Raw genomic sequence first — 15997 nt, 5'->3', positions numbered from 1 at the left:
CTAGAACCTTTCCTGTGGTAGTGGGGGGATCAGAAAAGGGCAGATTTGATCTAATCACAGTTATTAGAAAATGGCTTGCTATTACCTTTTAGATGAGCTAACCCAATGCTAAAATTATTATTATTGAGACAGAATCTCACTCTGTCGCACAGGCTGGAGTGCAGTGGCAAGATCTCGGCTCACTGCAACCTCCGCCTCCCAGGTTCAAGCAGTTCTCCTGCCTCAGCCTCCTGAATAGATGGGACTATGGGGCGCGCCACCAAGCCCAGCTAATTTTTGTATTTTTTAGTAGAGACAGGGTTTCAACATATTGACCAGGGTGGTCTCGAACTCCTGACCTCATGATCTGCCTGCCTCAGCCTCCCAAAGTGCTGGGATTACAGGCGTGAGCCACCGCGCCTGGCCCAATGCTAAAATTATTATATGTATTAATGGTGTCTTAGATCTCTGTACTTTATGGCTTATAATTAGCATTGTGATTCCACATCTAGGCCATATCCTAAGTATGGATTCTATTTAAGACAAATTTGCTGCAAAATAATATTTCATTGTACAATATCTTTATTAAAGGAATGCATTCCAGCAACACTGTCACCATCTTTATTACCAAAGAAATATATCCTTTTAACAAATAATCTGTATCTTAGTTTTTTCCTTTCCAAAATAAATGGTGTATATCAACTCTCGTACGATTCTAAAAGCATTGTGCTGTGCTGCCTCACAGGGGTATGTTCCCAGAGGTTTCTCTCTAGAGCAATCCTAATAGGACAATTGTTCTCTCTGAGGCTTCTTGCTTCCCATGGCTCCTCCCTTGGGGAACTGCTGCTTCTCTGTAGTTTGCTTCCCTGTGACACAGGGACCATAGTTTCTGCTCTAATTACACCTTTTCCACTCTGAGGTAGCTGAACCATATACTACATTGCCTTAGTCCTGTTCACCTATGGTGATTCTTTTCCATTTGCCACCCGGCCTCTTCCTCCTTAGTCACTTCGTTTTTTTTTTTTTTTGTTTTTTTTTTGTTTTTTTTTTTTTTTTGAGAGACAGAGTCTTGCTCTGTCGCCCAGGCTGGAGTGCAGTGACAGAATCTCGGCTCACTGCAACCTCTGCCTCCTGGGCTCAAGCAATTCTCCTGCCTCAGCCTCCCAAGTAGCTGGGATTACAGATGTGTGCCACTGCACCTGGCTAATTTTTATATTTTTAGTAGAGACGGGGTTTCGCATGTTGTCCAGGCTGGTGTCAAACTCCTGACCTCAGGTGATCTACCCACCTCAGACTCCCACAGTGTGTGGGATTACAGGTGTGAGCCACTGCGCTCAAAACGCTCCTCAGTCACTTCTAACAATTGTCCTCACTTGAGGAAGCTGGCCTTTCTCCTGTACCCTGTTTTACCAGTTGTCTTTTTAAAAAGTAACTTTCCTCCAAATAACTTACTAATTGTATTCATATAGCACTCCTCAGGAGCTCAAATAATTTTAATCATTTTTTAAGGCAAAGAAAATACTTTTTACATTTGCTAGATGTTTATTTGCAGAGCTACATAAATGTAACACCATTAGAATGGGATTCTTCCTACTTTGGGAAACTACCAAAATAGTCACACACACTCTCACACACATATACCCCAAAGAAAATATATCCAAGAACGTGGTCACAGTTTTCAGTTTTTATCATTTAAAAAAATTTTTTTATATACCAGCCCTCACATGTAAGACTGGTCAGTTTTTAGAATCCTCAGCCATATCAAGGATATAGAAGGGGTCCAGGATAGAGACCAATGAAGAAATTTCTTTGAAGAGAATTATAAGTGCTCAATTCAGCCTTCTTGGACAAAGGAGTTACTACCTTCTACTTTGAAACCCAGTGAACTTCAAGGAAACCCTTCAGAGAACTTTGAAATGTGTTTTCTACAACCATTTAGTTGGGGAGCCCAGACAGGGCTGCTGCCATGCGATCTCCCTGAACTTGTTTATTTTTTCAGGCCAGGGATGTGGGAATATTTCCTGAGGACCAGATGTGTGACACTCAGGACAGAGTCAGCATTAAATAGCCTCAAGAAGTAAAGAAAACCTCAGGACAGAGGCTGGATACTAGGGGCTAGGAAATAATTACAGACTTTTTTTTTTTTTTTTTTTGAGACAGGGACTCTCTTTGTCACCCAGGCTGGAGTGCAGTGGCACAATCAAGGCTCACTGTAGCCTTGACCTCCCAGACTCAAGTGATCCTTCCACCTCAGCCCCCTGAGTAGCTGGGACTACAGGCACACACCAGCATGCCCGGCTAACTTTTCTGTATTTTTAATAGAGAAGAGGTTTTACCAGGTTGCCCAGGCTGGTCTCAAACTCTTGGGCTCAAGCGAATGGCACCTCTGAGCCTCCCCAAGTGCTGGGATGACAGGTAGGAGCCTCCGAACCTGGCAGAAGACTATTTTAAATTGAGATGGGTCCATCAGATACCAGGGAACTACAGGAGAGGTAACCCAGCAGAGAACCTCCAAAGAGGTCATACAAATGCCTGAGAGAGAAAAAGTCGGTTTAATTATCTGCAGGGTCCAGGGATTATGAAGCCAGCCAGCCAAGGAAGAACCACCCCATCTCCTCACTCCTCACCTTTCGTACCTCCAGTCTACACTTTAATCCCACTGAGGAGTTAACTTGCAGTTCACAGTTCCAGAAAAGTATAAGGAGAAAGCTGAAATCAGAGGCATCATGCCCTCTCCACTGCCAGCTTGCGGTTTAAAGCAGGCCCGAGCTGGAAGAAGTGAGTTAAGATTATGTTCTGATGATTACATAGGACTGCACATATTACTTATTGAAATAAAACTGTTTTCGCAACCAATCATGATGAAGATATTTTCTGTTATCTGTGAGTAATCTAAAAATGTATGGGTCAGGTCAAGTCTTCATCCTAGGGCACCAGAGTATACTCCCACCATATAAAGACACAAAAGTAAAAGCAATCTTTTAATCTCAATTCAATCCACACATGATGCTTATTCTACATACTCATGTACATGAGAACCATTTTTTCATTGCAACTTTTCTTGTCAAAACATCCTTCTTCTTACAAGGAAGATTTTGCTTAAGTCCTTCCTTTTTTTTTTTTTTTTTTTTGAGATGGAGTCTCGCTCTCTTGCCCAGGCTGGAGTGCAATGACATTATCTCAGCTCACTGCAATCTCTGCCCCTCTAGGCTCAAGTGATTCTCTTGCCTCAGCCTCCTGAGTAGCTGGGATTATAGGCATGCACCACCACGCCTGGCCAGTCTTTCCATTCTTAGTTCCTGAGGTTATTCATAGTCTTCACCCTGTGCTTCTCTTGTATTATGATCCAACTTCTTCGTTAAACAAACAAACAAACAAACAAAACACCTAAATATAATTCAAATGTGAAATAGCCTCTTTCTCTGAAACAAATTCTTCAGTAAAATAATTCTGTAATATATTAGTTTCCTTTTGTTACATGAAGTTATGCCATTATAAAGGAAAGTTTCAATTACAGGCAAGGTTAAACTCTGCAAGCAACCCAAAACTCAAAAAGGGCTGAATAAGTCAATCAGGTAAAGACAAAAGAATGGCTCCTTATCATTCAGCTTTCTTAACCACCTTTCTAAAGGTTCCTCCATCCCCACTGTCTATTATGCTCATGGTATCCTTGTCTTTACACACTTATCACTATCTGTAACTGCCTATTATGTCACCTTCCACATACATACATATAGTACATGCATACATGATTGAAATGTCAGAGCAGGGTCTTTGTCTTGTTTTCCACTTAAAAGTTTCTGGGCATAGAATAGCTTTTGACACATAGTGGTCACTAAATAGGTATTTGCTTCATGAATGAAGGGCACCATTTAGTCAGTAAAAATAAAAGGGAACCACAGAATAGGTAAACTTCCGAGTGTCTAGTGTTGTCTTTAAACTAAGCTCCCCATTCCTCACTGCCCAGTCTCCCGACCTCTTGGCAAACTGGTTTTTCTTTGATGCTCTAACATGAGAGAGGTTTATGAAAAGTAAACACTAGCCTAAATTTTGCCAAATTCAGAATTTTAAAATATATCTTCATTCTCTTTGGTCTCAGCCACATGTGACTGATTGCCCCTCTCAAACAATCTCCTTTCTTGGTTTGTGTGACTACGTCCAATTCTAGTTCCCTGAGCTAATTCTGCAACCACTTAAGTCAACTGTCAACTTTAAGAGGGCAGGAACCACATCTGGTTTTGCTCCCACTGTCTCTCTAACATGGCTTGGCACACAGTAGGTGCACCACACATACATATGTGAACAAATGAACTTCTCCCTCTCTCTACTTCTGTCTCCAATGGACAACTCCCCACATCTTACTTTGAGCCTCTAAATTATCTTTTGTTTTTGGAGTCTGTAAATTTACAAATGGTTTCCATTAATACTAAATCAAGGATAGTTACTGAACTTCATTGATGAACTCAAGTTCTCTTGCTTACTCTGACGTCTAAATGCCTATCAAATTTCATTATTACCTCATTTCCATGCTTATATTTTTACCATTCTAACTCTTAAAATCAGTTTCCATTCACAATTGTTACTTCCAAATGTAGATATCCAGTCCTGACTTTCCAACTCAACTGCTTCCTAAACACTTCCCTCCCTCCTGGTGTCCCCACAGGCATGTCAATAAAACCCAACTTTACTATTTTCCCCTTATTACCTCTTTTCTATATTCCTTATCATCCTATATCTCAATGGAGCAACCATCTCCTCCCTTGCTTTTGTCCAGAAACCTAAGGCATCCCAAAACACCTGTCTCCCTGTTATTTTTGAGGCTTGCTGTATTAGACACAATGCTGTTGTTACATATATGATCTCATGTAATCCTCACACACCTTATGAGATGCAGAAAATCATACAGAAAGAGGAGCTTGGAAGTTAGCTACTCACTTGCATTCAAGTTTTAGATGAGAGAACTCCCCAACAGCCCCACAGCCACTACCTTAGTCTGAGTCATGATTTTCACATGAACTATTTAAGAACCTGTTACCTAGTTTGCAGCTTCAAGACTCATCACATGCACACTAACACTTTCCACATTCATCTTGCTAAACAACTATTCCTAACATTCTGCTTTAAATCCTCCATAATTTGTCAAGACAAATTCTTCATAATCTGATCGCTGCTTTTCCCTCAATTCTTTTCTTACCAACCCTACATCCACCTTCTTCTAATCTGACAACCAGGGTGTCTGCAGTTTCATAGCTATGCCCTCCTCTGACTGGTTACCCTTATGTCAGCTGTTTCATTGCTGGCAAAGCCACTTACCTCCTCTCTCATCACAATTTCTTCAAGTCTTCCCTGGTTCAGCTTAAATCTTAGCCTGGCTTCACCTATTAAGTGACAAACTCCTTTCCAATGCTCTCACAGCAACTGGTGCATTTATCCATCATAGTGTGTGTGTGTGTGTGTATGAACAATATGTAATTATCTGTGTCTCAATTAGAGGTGAGGCCTCTGAAGAAATTGTACTTTCAACTTTGGCTCAATAGTTTACTGAATGAATCTGCCCGTTACTACCTTTTATTAAGTGCAGGGCAGTTACTGTGGGAGTTACAATTAAGGTATGGTTCCCAAAGGTTTTCAATGCCATAGACTCAACCTTTCTATTTATTTTTTTTTTGAGGCAGAGTTTCGCTTTTGTTGCCCAGGCTTAAGTGCAATGGCATGATCTTGGCTCACCGCAAACTCCACGTCCCAGGTTCAAGCCATTCTCCTGCCTCAGCCTCCCGAGCAGCTGGGATTACGGCATGCACTACCACGCCCGGCTAATTTTTTGTATTTTTAGTAGAGACAGGTTTCTCCATGTTGGTCAGGCTGGTCTTGAACTCCTGACCTCAGGTGATCCGCCCACCTTGGCCTCCCAAAGTGCTGGGATTACAGGCGTGAACTACCGCACACCACAGATTCAACCTATTAGCCTTTCTAATTTTGTAACTTTACAGAACATAACCAGTTACATGTGTAAACAGGTAGTCTGCTTTATTTGACAGTCGGGGGCAAATCAACCTGACTTTGTGAACTGAGATGGGAGGGAAGTAGGGGCTGGAGGGAGGCTTTTCAGGCAGAGGACAGAGTTGAAAAGCACATGGGGTACTTAGGAAAAATAAATTTAACATTTATTTAAATTTAACATTAAATTTAATTTTTGCACACCGAAACACAACACTGCAGAAAAAAGCATAATTTCGGCTGAAAAACTTAAAGTATAATGGGTGTTTACACATAACTATAACTTAAGGCAGGACTAAGTGCTGTTAAAGACAAATATTGACAACAGGTGGGGTGTGGTGGCTCGTCCCAGTAATCCCAGCACTTTGGGAGGCCAAGATGAAAGGATCACTTGAACCCAGGAGTCCAAGACCACCCTGGGCAACAGTTTTAACTCCATCTCCAATGCAAAATCCACTGCTTATTTTGTTTCATTTGAAAATTTGGCAGCGATTCTCCTGCCTCAGCCTCCCAAGTAGCTGAGACTAAGGCACATACCACACCCAGCTAAATTTTGTATTTTTGGTAGAGATGGGGTCTCACCATGTGGGCCAGGGTGGTCTCGATCTCTTGACCTCATGACCCGCCCACCTCGGCCTCCCAAAGTGCCAGGATTACAGCTGTGAGCCACCACACCTGGCCTCAAGGGTTGTTTACATGGGGGTCAGGGTACTTTCACAGCCTGGGCAACAAGAGTGAAGGTACTTTCACCAGACTGAAAGTCCAGTCTATCTTCAATAGACTATCTTCACTTTAAAGTTTGGTGACGACAGCCAGGCGCAGTGGCTCACGCCTGTAATCCCAGGACTTCGGGAGGCCGAGGCTGGCGGATCACGAAGTCAAGTTTGAGACCAGCCTGGTCAACATGTTGAAACCCAGTCTCAACTAAGAACACAAAAAGAATTAGCCGAGTGAAACTCCATCTCTACAAAAAACACAAAAATTAGCCAGGTATGGTGGTGTGCATCTGTAGTCCCAGCTACTCAGAAGGCTGAGGCAGGAGAACCACTTGACTTGAGCCCAGGAATTAAGAGGCTGCAGTGAGCTGGGATTGTACCATTGCACTATCTCTAAATAACAAAGGCAATGGCAACTAGACTCTAACCATACATTTTTTTTTTTTTTTCTCGAGAGTCTCGCTCTGTTGCCCAGGCTGGAGTGCAGTGGCACAATCACGGCTCACTGCAAGCTCCGCCTCCCGGGTTCACGCCATTCTCCTGCCTCAGCCTTCCGAGTAGCTGGGACTACAAGCGCCTGCCACCACACCCAGCTAATTTTTTGTATTTTTAGTAGAGACGGGGTTTCACCGTGTTAGCCAGGATGGTCTCGATCTCCTGACCTCATGATCCACCCCCCTCGGCCTCCCAAAGTGCTGGGATTACAGGCGTGAGCCATTGTGCCCAGCCCTAACCGTGCATCTTTAAAGTATAGTCTCACATTACGGGAAGAAGCCCGAGAGAGATTTAATCAGCAGGGTTTCTTTACCAGTGAATGTTCAGAAGCTGAGACCTGAAGGGTAAATTAGGAGTTAAAATACAGGATGAGAGTAACAATTAGCACATTATAAAGCCATTCCAGGTTATACGTAAAACGGATACCCTTCCAAGGCCAGGTTTAAGAATCTCAGATGTTCTAGTATTCATGTTCCCTTCAATTGCCCCTGCCGTCTCACTCAGCAGTTGGTTGACTTTGTCCCTTCATTTCTTAAAAAAACCCCAACCCTGTCAATAATCCACCAAAACTGTGAAGGCATGACAGCAAGTTTCAGCGCTTCCTTCAGCACAGAAACACCCAAGTTTAGCTGAGGGCTAAAAAAATTCGACCAAGTAGTCCCACATCATTGCCTTTAGTCTACAAATCTCAGGGTTTTTACTTGATTTTCCTTTATTTCCTGCTCAATCTTTACTTGTACCCAGCCCTACCTTTTCTCAAACCTACTTATTCCTGAGTCACACCTAGCAGGCTTTTTTCACTTAGCTAGTCACCTTACACAGCCCACCAGCCAGGTGTGCCAAGTGAGCATTATAGATACTAGGATTAGATCATCTTTTGAAAAACAGAAGCCACCTACACTCCTACCTGTATGTTTCCAGTGGTACTCCGAGGCTCTATGTGACTAATAATCATCCCCCTAAAGTCATGACAGTATAGCAAACGAACATGCTACTAAAGGTAATTTAAACATCATGCTCTTTCCAATTTACTCGAATGTCTTAAATACCCATCTATGCCACATGAGCTGTGCTATTTTAATCTGCTGTATTGTCTTCCAGTGCCCTCTGCTTCAAAGACTCCTGGAATTCTGCTTGTTAGTCATTGCCTTAAACCGCGTTACAAACCCCAGTCCAAAGGAAACATTCCAAAACAGTCACTTAACAAGTAAATCTGATATTAAGCTAGCCCAGTCCTTAAACCTACATTATTTCACTGATACTACAAGTCTAACTGATTAAAAATACCTCAGCACACACCAGATATGTATTTTTTAAAACCAGAACATTTATTGCATGACTAATCGTTGACATTCTTAAGATGAACTAGATGCTGCAACAGCTGCCCTCTTGGGTTTAGGTGTTGTTCCTTCACGGAATCCATGCCTGCACGATGTCAAAAACAAGAACAAGTTACTTCAGCAACATCGATGAATCAATTTTAATTTTTGTTAAACAGATTTCAATGCGCTTATCTCAGTTAAATGCTGAAATCAGTACTGCATTCATATGTTCAGACATTTATTTTTACAACATCACTGATAAGCTGCAATTCTTCACTTTGCTTAAAGATACCCATTTTCAGATATAGTTAATCGCAATTGCAATTAAGGCTCAAACACTTATTTGGCTATACTAGTCAAGGGCCAGTATGTTTGTTCTTACTTGGCAAGAGATCAAAGATTATTTGTGAAAATGGTTCCCTATGCTGAGAATAGATCACAACCGCTTTGACTAAGCAAGGAAAAAACAATGAGCATGTTTAATGGCAGACATTTTCTAAACCAAGAGCTTTGCATTTTAACTTACTAAACATCCATATCTACTCTAAGAGAGGTCAACTATCCTACTTTTAAAAGCCTGGCTTCAGTTCAAGCTCCTAACTCCTATATCGTACTAACAGCCCATTCAACATTAAGCCCACAAAAACGTATGACTCTAAGCGCAAAGAAAGTTGCTTCAGCACATGAACACATCTATGGCTGTCCTTAAGGCAACAGCAACAATCAGGGCTGTTTTCTATAGCACTCTTGCCCACAGCCACTATACTGAAGATTGAACAAAGCCTGACTCCCAGATCTTATTCACTACTGTCTTGACAAATTTTGACACCAATTAAAGATAAACATAATAAATATCAACTCTTTGGGACCCTGGCTCAAAAAATGCTCCTGAAACTTAATTTATACTATTGTTTAGTGAAAAAACTAATAAAATCCAAAGTAACTGATCTCAAGGTTACAGTGGCAGAAGATAAAAGTTTTCAACATCTGGCCTGCGGCGGTAGCTCCCGCCTGTAATCCCAGCACTTTGGGTAGGCCCATGGCTTCAGCCCAGGAGTTCTGAGATCAGCCTAGGTCATGGCAAAATCCCATTCTCTACAATAAATACTAATTAAAAATTAGCTGGGCATGTGGCAGCGCACACCTGTAGTTCCGGGTACTCGGGCGGCTGAGGTGAGATCACCTGAGGCTGCAGTGAGCCGTGATCGTGCCACTGCACTCAAGCTTGGGCAACATAGTGAAGCCCTGTCTCAACAACCACCAAAAATAAAAACGCTTCCAACAACTCATCCCCAGTAACCATCAGGGTAGTGTTATTTTTACAAGTAAACACGAGGGTTTCATTCAAGCCCATAGGACCAATTACGATCAAACATACAAACTGTACCTGAATCTGCGGTATACAATTTTTAGGTGCCTCATTCGACCAGTTCCGGTGGTATTTCGTCTTTTAGCCTTGGCACTCCAGTTATCTAAAACAAAGTTCAGAAAAGATTTCAAACGGTTTTCCCCCACACACCTTGTAGGTATTGTTAACACACGAGTTTTATGCCACCTCATCGGCATACAGATGTACAAGTTTTAAGATAGGCACCAAATAAAGTTCAAACCAATGGCCCCACTTAAGTGCAATACAAACAAAAGCTAACACAGTTGGTCTGAAAAATGTTACTTACACTTTCTCTTGCGCTTGGCAGGGTAGCCACATTTGCCACAGGTCGACTTCTGAAGGTGGTAGGCCTTAGAGCCACAGCGGCGGCACAATGTGTGCGTCTTATTGCGACGCTTTCCAAACGATGACGTTCCCTTCGTCTGCACATTAAAGGAATAGATAATTATGAAACGCGGCAATTTCTAGATTTACTCGAGTTCTCCGGGAAACCAAGTACTGATAAAATCTAAAGGCAATCATAAAGGTCGGAACTGTGGGAGAAGACTCCACGAATTCCAAGTCAGAGACCACTACCAGCATTTCACGTTACCTAAAGCCCTCCACAAGAGTTGCAACGTTCTGAAATATACCTTATCTTTATAGACTCCGGCCAGACAGCATCACCAATGAATTATTTGTTACACACAGCCAAACATTCCCAAACTCCTTCCTTCAGCTCCCAAACAAGGCTAGAGCTATGAAAGGTCTCCAAAGGTTGTACCGAAGCAAGGGACACAATGCGGCTCTAGCTCCACAATTACGGCGGGATCGGTCCCCCAAGCACCAATTAGCAGCCATTCTTCTGGCTCTTGAGGGCCACTGCATGCCTCTTTTCTGCCCACCAGTTCCCCTTATCCGGAATCTTGCCAGACCCCCAAGGACAGCAGACAGGGAGGCACAAAGAACGAGGATGGAACGCGATTCACACAGACCCTCGTCACAACTCACCATCTCGCTTCTGCAGCCGAGACCAGAGAGACCGGAAGAGAAGGCACTTCCGCTATATCACGCTCAGAAGCTTCCGCCCAGGGAAGTACTTCCTGCGGAGGGCTGTGCAGCGTTCCCAAGCGTCCGTCGCCGTAGTGTCGGTGGGGTCAAGAGGAGGATGCGGTACCAGGCGCGGCCAATCGCGTCTTCAGTGCCGGAAAGGTGGGTGGGACTCCCAGTTGGCTGGCGACCGGTTGGCCGAGTGTTCGCCTGCCCCGCTTGGACCGTGAGCTGCTTTTCGTGCCGCCGTTCCTGGTGCTACTGTTACTGCTGATCGGTTTCGCGCGTTAGCAGGCAGATCTGTTGCCGTACCGTGGATTTCTGTCGTCTGGGCACATGGAGAACCTGGAATGCGTGGCTGGCCCTGGGGGTACACTGGGGGTACACGCACCGATTGAGCGTCCCCGGCGTGTAATGACCGTGTGCGTCTGGGATCTGCCCTATTCAGGAGAAAGCAACTTCTCCAGCCGCCTCCTCATTCCGATCCCGGAAGCTCTTGGCCGACGCTGACTCTCCCTGTGAGAGGTCGCGAGGAGTACGGAGGCCTGGAGCTGGAGCTTAGGATGTAAGGGGAAAGGCAAATAGTGATTTTTGTTATTGTTGTCGTTACTGTAGTAAATCAGAGGCAAGTTATCTGATCCCATATTTCATTGTGCCGAGGAATCACACATGGAACTTGTTCAATGGTTTCCAGGGGCCTGGCCCCGTGGCTTAACGCCTGTAATCCCAGCACTTTGGGAGGCTGAGGCGGGCGGATCTCTTCAGCCCAGGCGTTGGAGACCAGCCTGGGCACATAGGGAGACCCTGTCTCTACAAAAAATTAGCCAGGCGTGGTGGCGCGCGCCTGCCATCCCAGCTACTCAGAGGGTGGAGGTGGAGGTCGCAGTGAGCTGAGATGACGCCATTGCACTCCAGCTTAGGTGACTGAGTGAGACTGTCTCAAAAAAAAAAAGAAAAGAAAAGAAAAGAAAACTAAAAATAAAATGTTGCCAGAGCTGCTTTTCTTTTTTGGAGGTTCTAGGAGGGAGAATCTGTTTCCTTTCTCAGCTTCTAGAGACTGCCCAAACTCTGGTTTATTGCTCCCTTGCATCTTCAAAACCTGTGATACTGTAGTTTCCCTCCTGTTTCTGTGGGGTTTAAGTTCCACCACCCTCAGTGGATGCCTGAAACCACAATACCAAACCCTATATATACTGTTTTTTCAGTACATGTGTACCTGTGATGAAGTTAGATTTATGAATTAGGCACCATAAAAGATTAACAACTAACTAATAGAGCAATCATAACAGTATACTGTAATAAAAGTTATGTGAGTGTGGTCGGTCTCTTTTTCTGGAAATACCTTATTGTCCTGTACTCACCTGTTTTTAAACCATGGTTGACCATGGGGTAACAAACCCTGAAATCCTGCAAAGGGAAACCTTGGATAAGTGGAGACTACTGTAGGCTTTCTCACATTGCATTACTGTTTATTCTGCATCCCTCTTATTCTTTTTCTTTTCCTTTTATTATTTATTTTTTTTTTTTGTAGTAGAGACAAGATCTCACTATGTTGTCCAGGCTGGTCTTGAACTCCTGAACCTTCCTGTCTTGGTCTCCCAAAGGGCTTGGGTGCCCTGCCACCCCTCTCCTACTTTTAAGGCCGCCTGTGATTACATTGACTCCACCCAGATAACTTCCTTATCTCCAGTTTGGCTAATTAGCAACCTTAATTCCCTCTGCAATTTTAATTGTCCTTTGCCACATAATCTAATTTATTCACAGGTTTAGGGGATTAGTACCTTGTTATCTTTGGAGACAGCCATTATTCTGCCTACCACAGGGGCTGTGAGAAATGAGGTCAGTGTAGAAAGGGTAGGACAGGTGTCAACCATTAAGGAACCAAGCAGTGTGACAGGCATTATGTCAGTCTCTTTACTCCAGACATTCCCAGAATTGAAGACAGGAGAGAGAATGACTTTTCCTCCTCTCTAGTGTGAGGTGGTTCTTTTTGGTGTGTGTCAAATCATGTAAATTTTGCCCTGGTCAAGCAAACTCTTGGCTTTCTAGAGGTCTATGAAGGCTAGTCAGACCCTCCAACTTTCTATACAATTGCTAGGTTTAAGTCAGGACTAGAGACTATATCAACTTTTTTTTTTTTTTTTTTTTTTTTTTTTTTGCACGACAGGATCTCACTGTGTCACCTGGGCTGGAGTGCAGTGGTGCCATCTCTACTCACTGCAACCTCTGCCCTCCCAGGTTCAAGCAATTCTTGTGCCTCAGCCTCCCAAGTAGCTGGGACTACAGGCACACGCCACCACACCAGGCTAATATTTTGTATTTTTAGTAGAGACGGGGTTTCACCATGTTGGCCAGGCTGGTCTCGAACTCCTGACCTCCAGTGATCAGCCCCCTACTCAGCCTCCCAAAGTTCTGGGATGATAGGTGTGAGCCACCATGCCCAGCAAGGACTAAATCAACGTCTGAAATGGTTGATCTAAGGCTGTTAGCCTAGGCATTCACCCCCTGACATTTTGCTTTTTGGCAATGACAGAAACTATTTTAAGTCCTGCATCCATGGTTCTGATACAGTCAAGTCTCTTGACCACCAGGACTCAGCACTGAGACCTGCCTCTTTTTATTTCTACAATACATGAAACTACTGTTGACTTTTGTCTTGAAAACATCACATAAATTCGTTAGCAGCAATTCAAGGGAGAATTTTCTATACATTCATTTCTATGATAAAGTTTAATTTATGAATTAGCACAGTAAGATTAACAACTAATAATAAGGCCAGGTGCAGTGGCTCATGCCTGTAATCCCAGCACTTTGGGAGGCTGAGGCAGGCAGATCACCTGAAGTCGGGAGTTCGAGACTAGCCTAGCAAAAAAACAAAAAACAAAACAACAATAATAAAATAGAGCACATTTAAGACTTTTATTCCTGTGTTATTCATTCCGATTTGAGGTCTATACTTTCAATTTTGTACCTCCTGGCTATATTTTATGTAATAAAGAACATCCTGGTTACACTCACCCTTCCCCCAACTCACTTCCTTTGCATTCTAAGGCTGTACTATGCAAATTTCTGTTATCAAGAAACAATTTTTTTTTGAGAGGGAGTTTTGCTCTTGTTGCCCAGGCTGGAGTGCAATGGTGCGATCTCGGTCACCACAACCTCCACCTCCCGGGTTCAAGCAATTCTCCTGCCTCAGCCTCCCAAGTAGCTGGGCTTACAGGCATGTGCCACCATGCCTGGCTAATTTTGTATTTTTATTAGAGATGGAGTTTCTCCATGTTGGTCAGACTGGTCTTGAACTCCCTACCTCAGGTGATCTGCCTGCCTCGGCCTCCCAAAGTGCTGGGATTACAGGCGTGAGCCACCATACCAGGCCATCAGAAAACAATTTAAACTAGACAGCCTGGCATGGTGGCTCACACTTGTAATCCCAGCACTCTTGGAGGCCAAGGTTGGAGGATCACTTGAGCTCAGGACAGCCTGGGCAACTTAGGGAGACCCTATCTCTACAAATAATAAAAAAAAATATGGTTCACGCCTGTAATCCTAGCACTTTGGGAGGCTAAGATGGGAAGATTGCTTAAACCCAGGAGTTCGAGACCAGCCTGGACAATGTAGTGAAACCCTGTCTCTACAAAAAAATTTTTTTTTTTTTTTAAAAAGCTGAACAGATTGGCACAGGCCTGTATTCCCAGCTACTCAGGAGGCTGAGGTGGGAGGATTGCTTGAGTCTAGGAGTTTGAGGCTGCCGTGAGCTATGGTTGCACCATTGCACTCCAGTCAGGGCAACAGAGTGAGACTCTGTTTCAAAACAAAACAAAACAAAAACTTCTAGAAGGAAGTTTAAATTTCAATGCTAAGTTTTCCACTTCAAGTGAACACTTTTTTCCTATCGGCTTTGAAATCTCAGAAAGGTTATTGTGAGAAAGGAGCATACTTAAGGTGGAGCATTGGAGAGGAGACTGGTGGTTTGAGAGACCTGTTATTAAAGTACCTTCCTGATCAAGTTGAACAACAACAACAAAAAATTGGCAATCTTTATGACAGTGTCAATCAAATTGTGGGCCTGAGGTGGGATGCATCACTTGAAAGCCATACTTTTGAAATACATATTTAAGAACTCTTACCTAGAGTATGATGGTGGTTACCAGAGGGAGGCTGGGAGTTGCGGGGAAGGGAAGGGTGCTGGTCAAGGGATACAAAGTCATAGACAGAAGGAATAAATTATAAGTATTGAAGGTGATGTATATGTTAATTTCAGTGAATCATTCCACACTGCATACATATAAAATTACTGAATATCCCATAATTATATATGATTATAATTGGTCAAAATAAATAAAAATTTTAAAACTCTTCAATTTTATAAAACTCTTACCTAATATTAATTTTTAATATCATATGAGGATTTTTTTTTTTTTTAAAGAGTCTAGGCTAGAGTTACTTACTACAACCTCGAACTTCTGGGCCAAAGCAGCTCTCCTGCTTCAGACTCCCATCCCGAGCAGCTGGGACTACAGATGTGCACAACCACAACCAGATAATTTTTACATATTTTGTAGAGACAGGGTCTTGCTGTGTTGCTCAGGTTGGTCTCAAACTCCTGGTCTCAAGTGATCTTCCTCAGACTCCCAAAGTGCTGGGATTACAGGCATGAGCCACCTCGTCCAGTCAGGATTTTAAAATACTTTTTTAACCTTGGAGATACCGGAATTGGATTACTCATTATCCTTGGTTCCTAATAGCATTGGTTCATGCATGTTCTGCTTTTATTTACATATTAGCTATTTACCTTTAACAATATAGTAGCCCTGATAAGCCCAACTCCTACATTGTAGGATATCCATGATCTCCTTCTCAATCCCATCCCATCCCCAAGCTTCCCTTATGTGAGATAACCATCATTCTGAATTTCATATTCATCATTCTTTGATTTTTGTGTTGTAAAATTTTAATGACTTGATGTGTACCCTTAAATGTAAGTGTGTGTTTATTTTGAACTTTTAAAAAAGGTGTCATATTATATATAATCCTTTGGGATTTACAGTTTTTCCTTACTATTATTATGA

General features: G+C 43.0%; 1 protein-coding gene and 1 non-coding gene across 2 annotated transcripts; both read right to left on the bottom strand.

Moving 5' to 3' along the window:
* Positions 1–6118: 6118 nt before the first annotated feature.
* LOC105487440 (ribosomal protein L37) lies at positions 6119–11342 on the bottom strand. The gene is made up of 4 exons (XM_011750890.2): positions 10890–11342; positions 10186–10321; positions 9897–9981; positions 6119–8612 (listed from the first exon to the last, which is right to left on the bottom strand). The coding sequence occupies exons 1-4, from the start codon at positions 10890–10892 to the stop codon at positions 8543–8545; spliced, it is 294 nt and encodes a 97-aa protein (XP_011749192.1). The 5' UTR covers positions 10893–11342; the 3' UTR covers positions 6119–8542.
* On the bottom strand, positions 8695–8774 carry LOC112427680 (small nucleolar RNA SNORD72). The gene has a single exon (XR_003019376.1). It is a non-coding gene; the product is annotated as a small nucleolar RNA SNORD72 (small nucleolar RNA).
* Positions 11343–15997: the final 4655 nt, after the last annotated feature.

The sequence above is a fragment of the Macaca nemestrina genome, chromosome 6 (genome assembly GCF_043159975.1).
Source record: "Macaca nemestrina isolate mMacNem1 chromosome 6, mMacNem.hap1, whole genome shotgun sequence".
Classification (NCBI taxonomy): domain Eukaryota; kingdom Metazoa; phylum Chordata; class Mammalia; order Primates; family Cercopithecidae; genus Macaca; species Macaca nemestrina.
The sequence above is the reverse complement of the archived record's forward strand: the minus strand, read 5'-3'. Positions and strand labels throughout refer to the sequence as shown.

Excerpts from the sequence above, each read along its gene's own strand:
- LOC105487440 (XM_011750890.2), bottom strand. Across the intron at positions 9,982-10,185 it reads TGCCAAGCGCAAGAGAAAGT|ATAACTGGAGTGCCAAGGCT; the intron begins GTAAGTAACATT and ends ACTTTGTTTTAG. Across the intron at positions 8,613-9,896 it reads ATTGTATACCGCAGATTCAG|GCATGGATTCCGTGAAGGAA; the intron begins GTACAGTTTGTA and ends GACATCGTGCAG.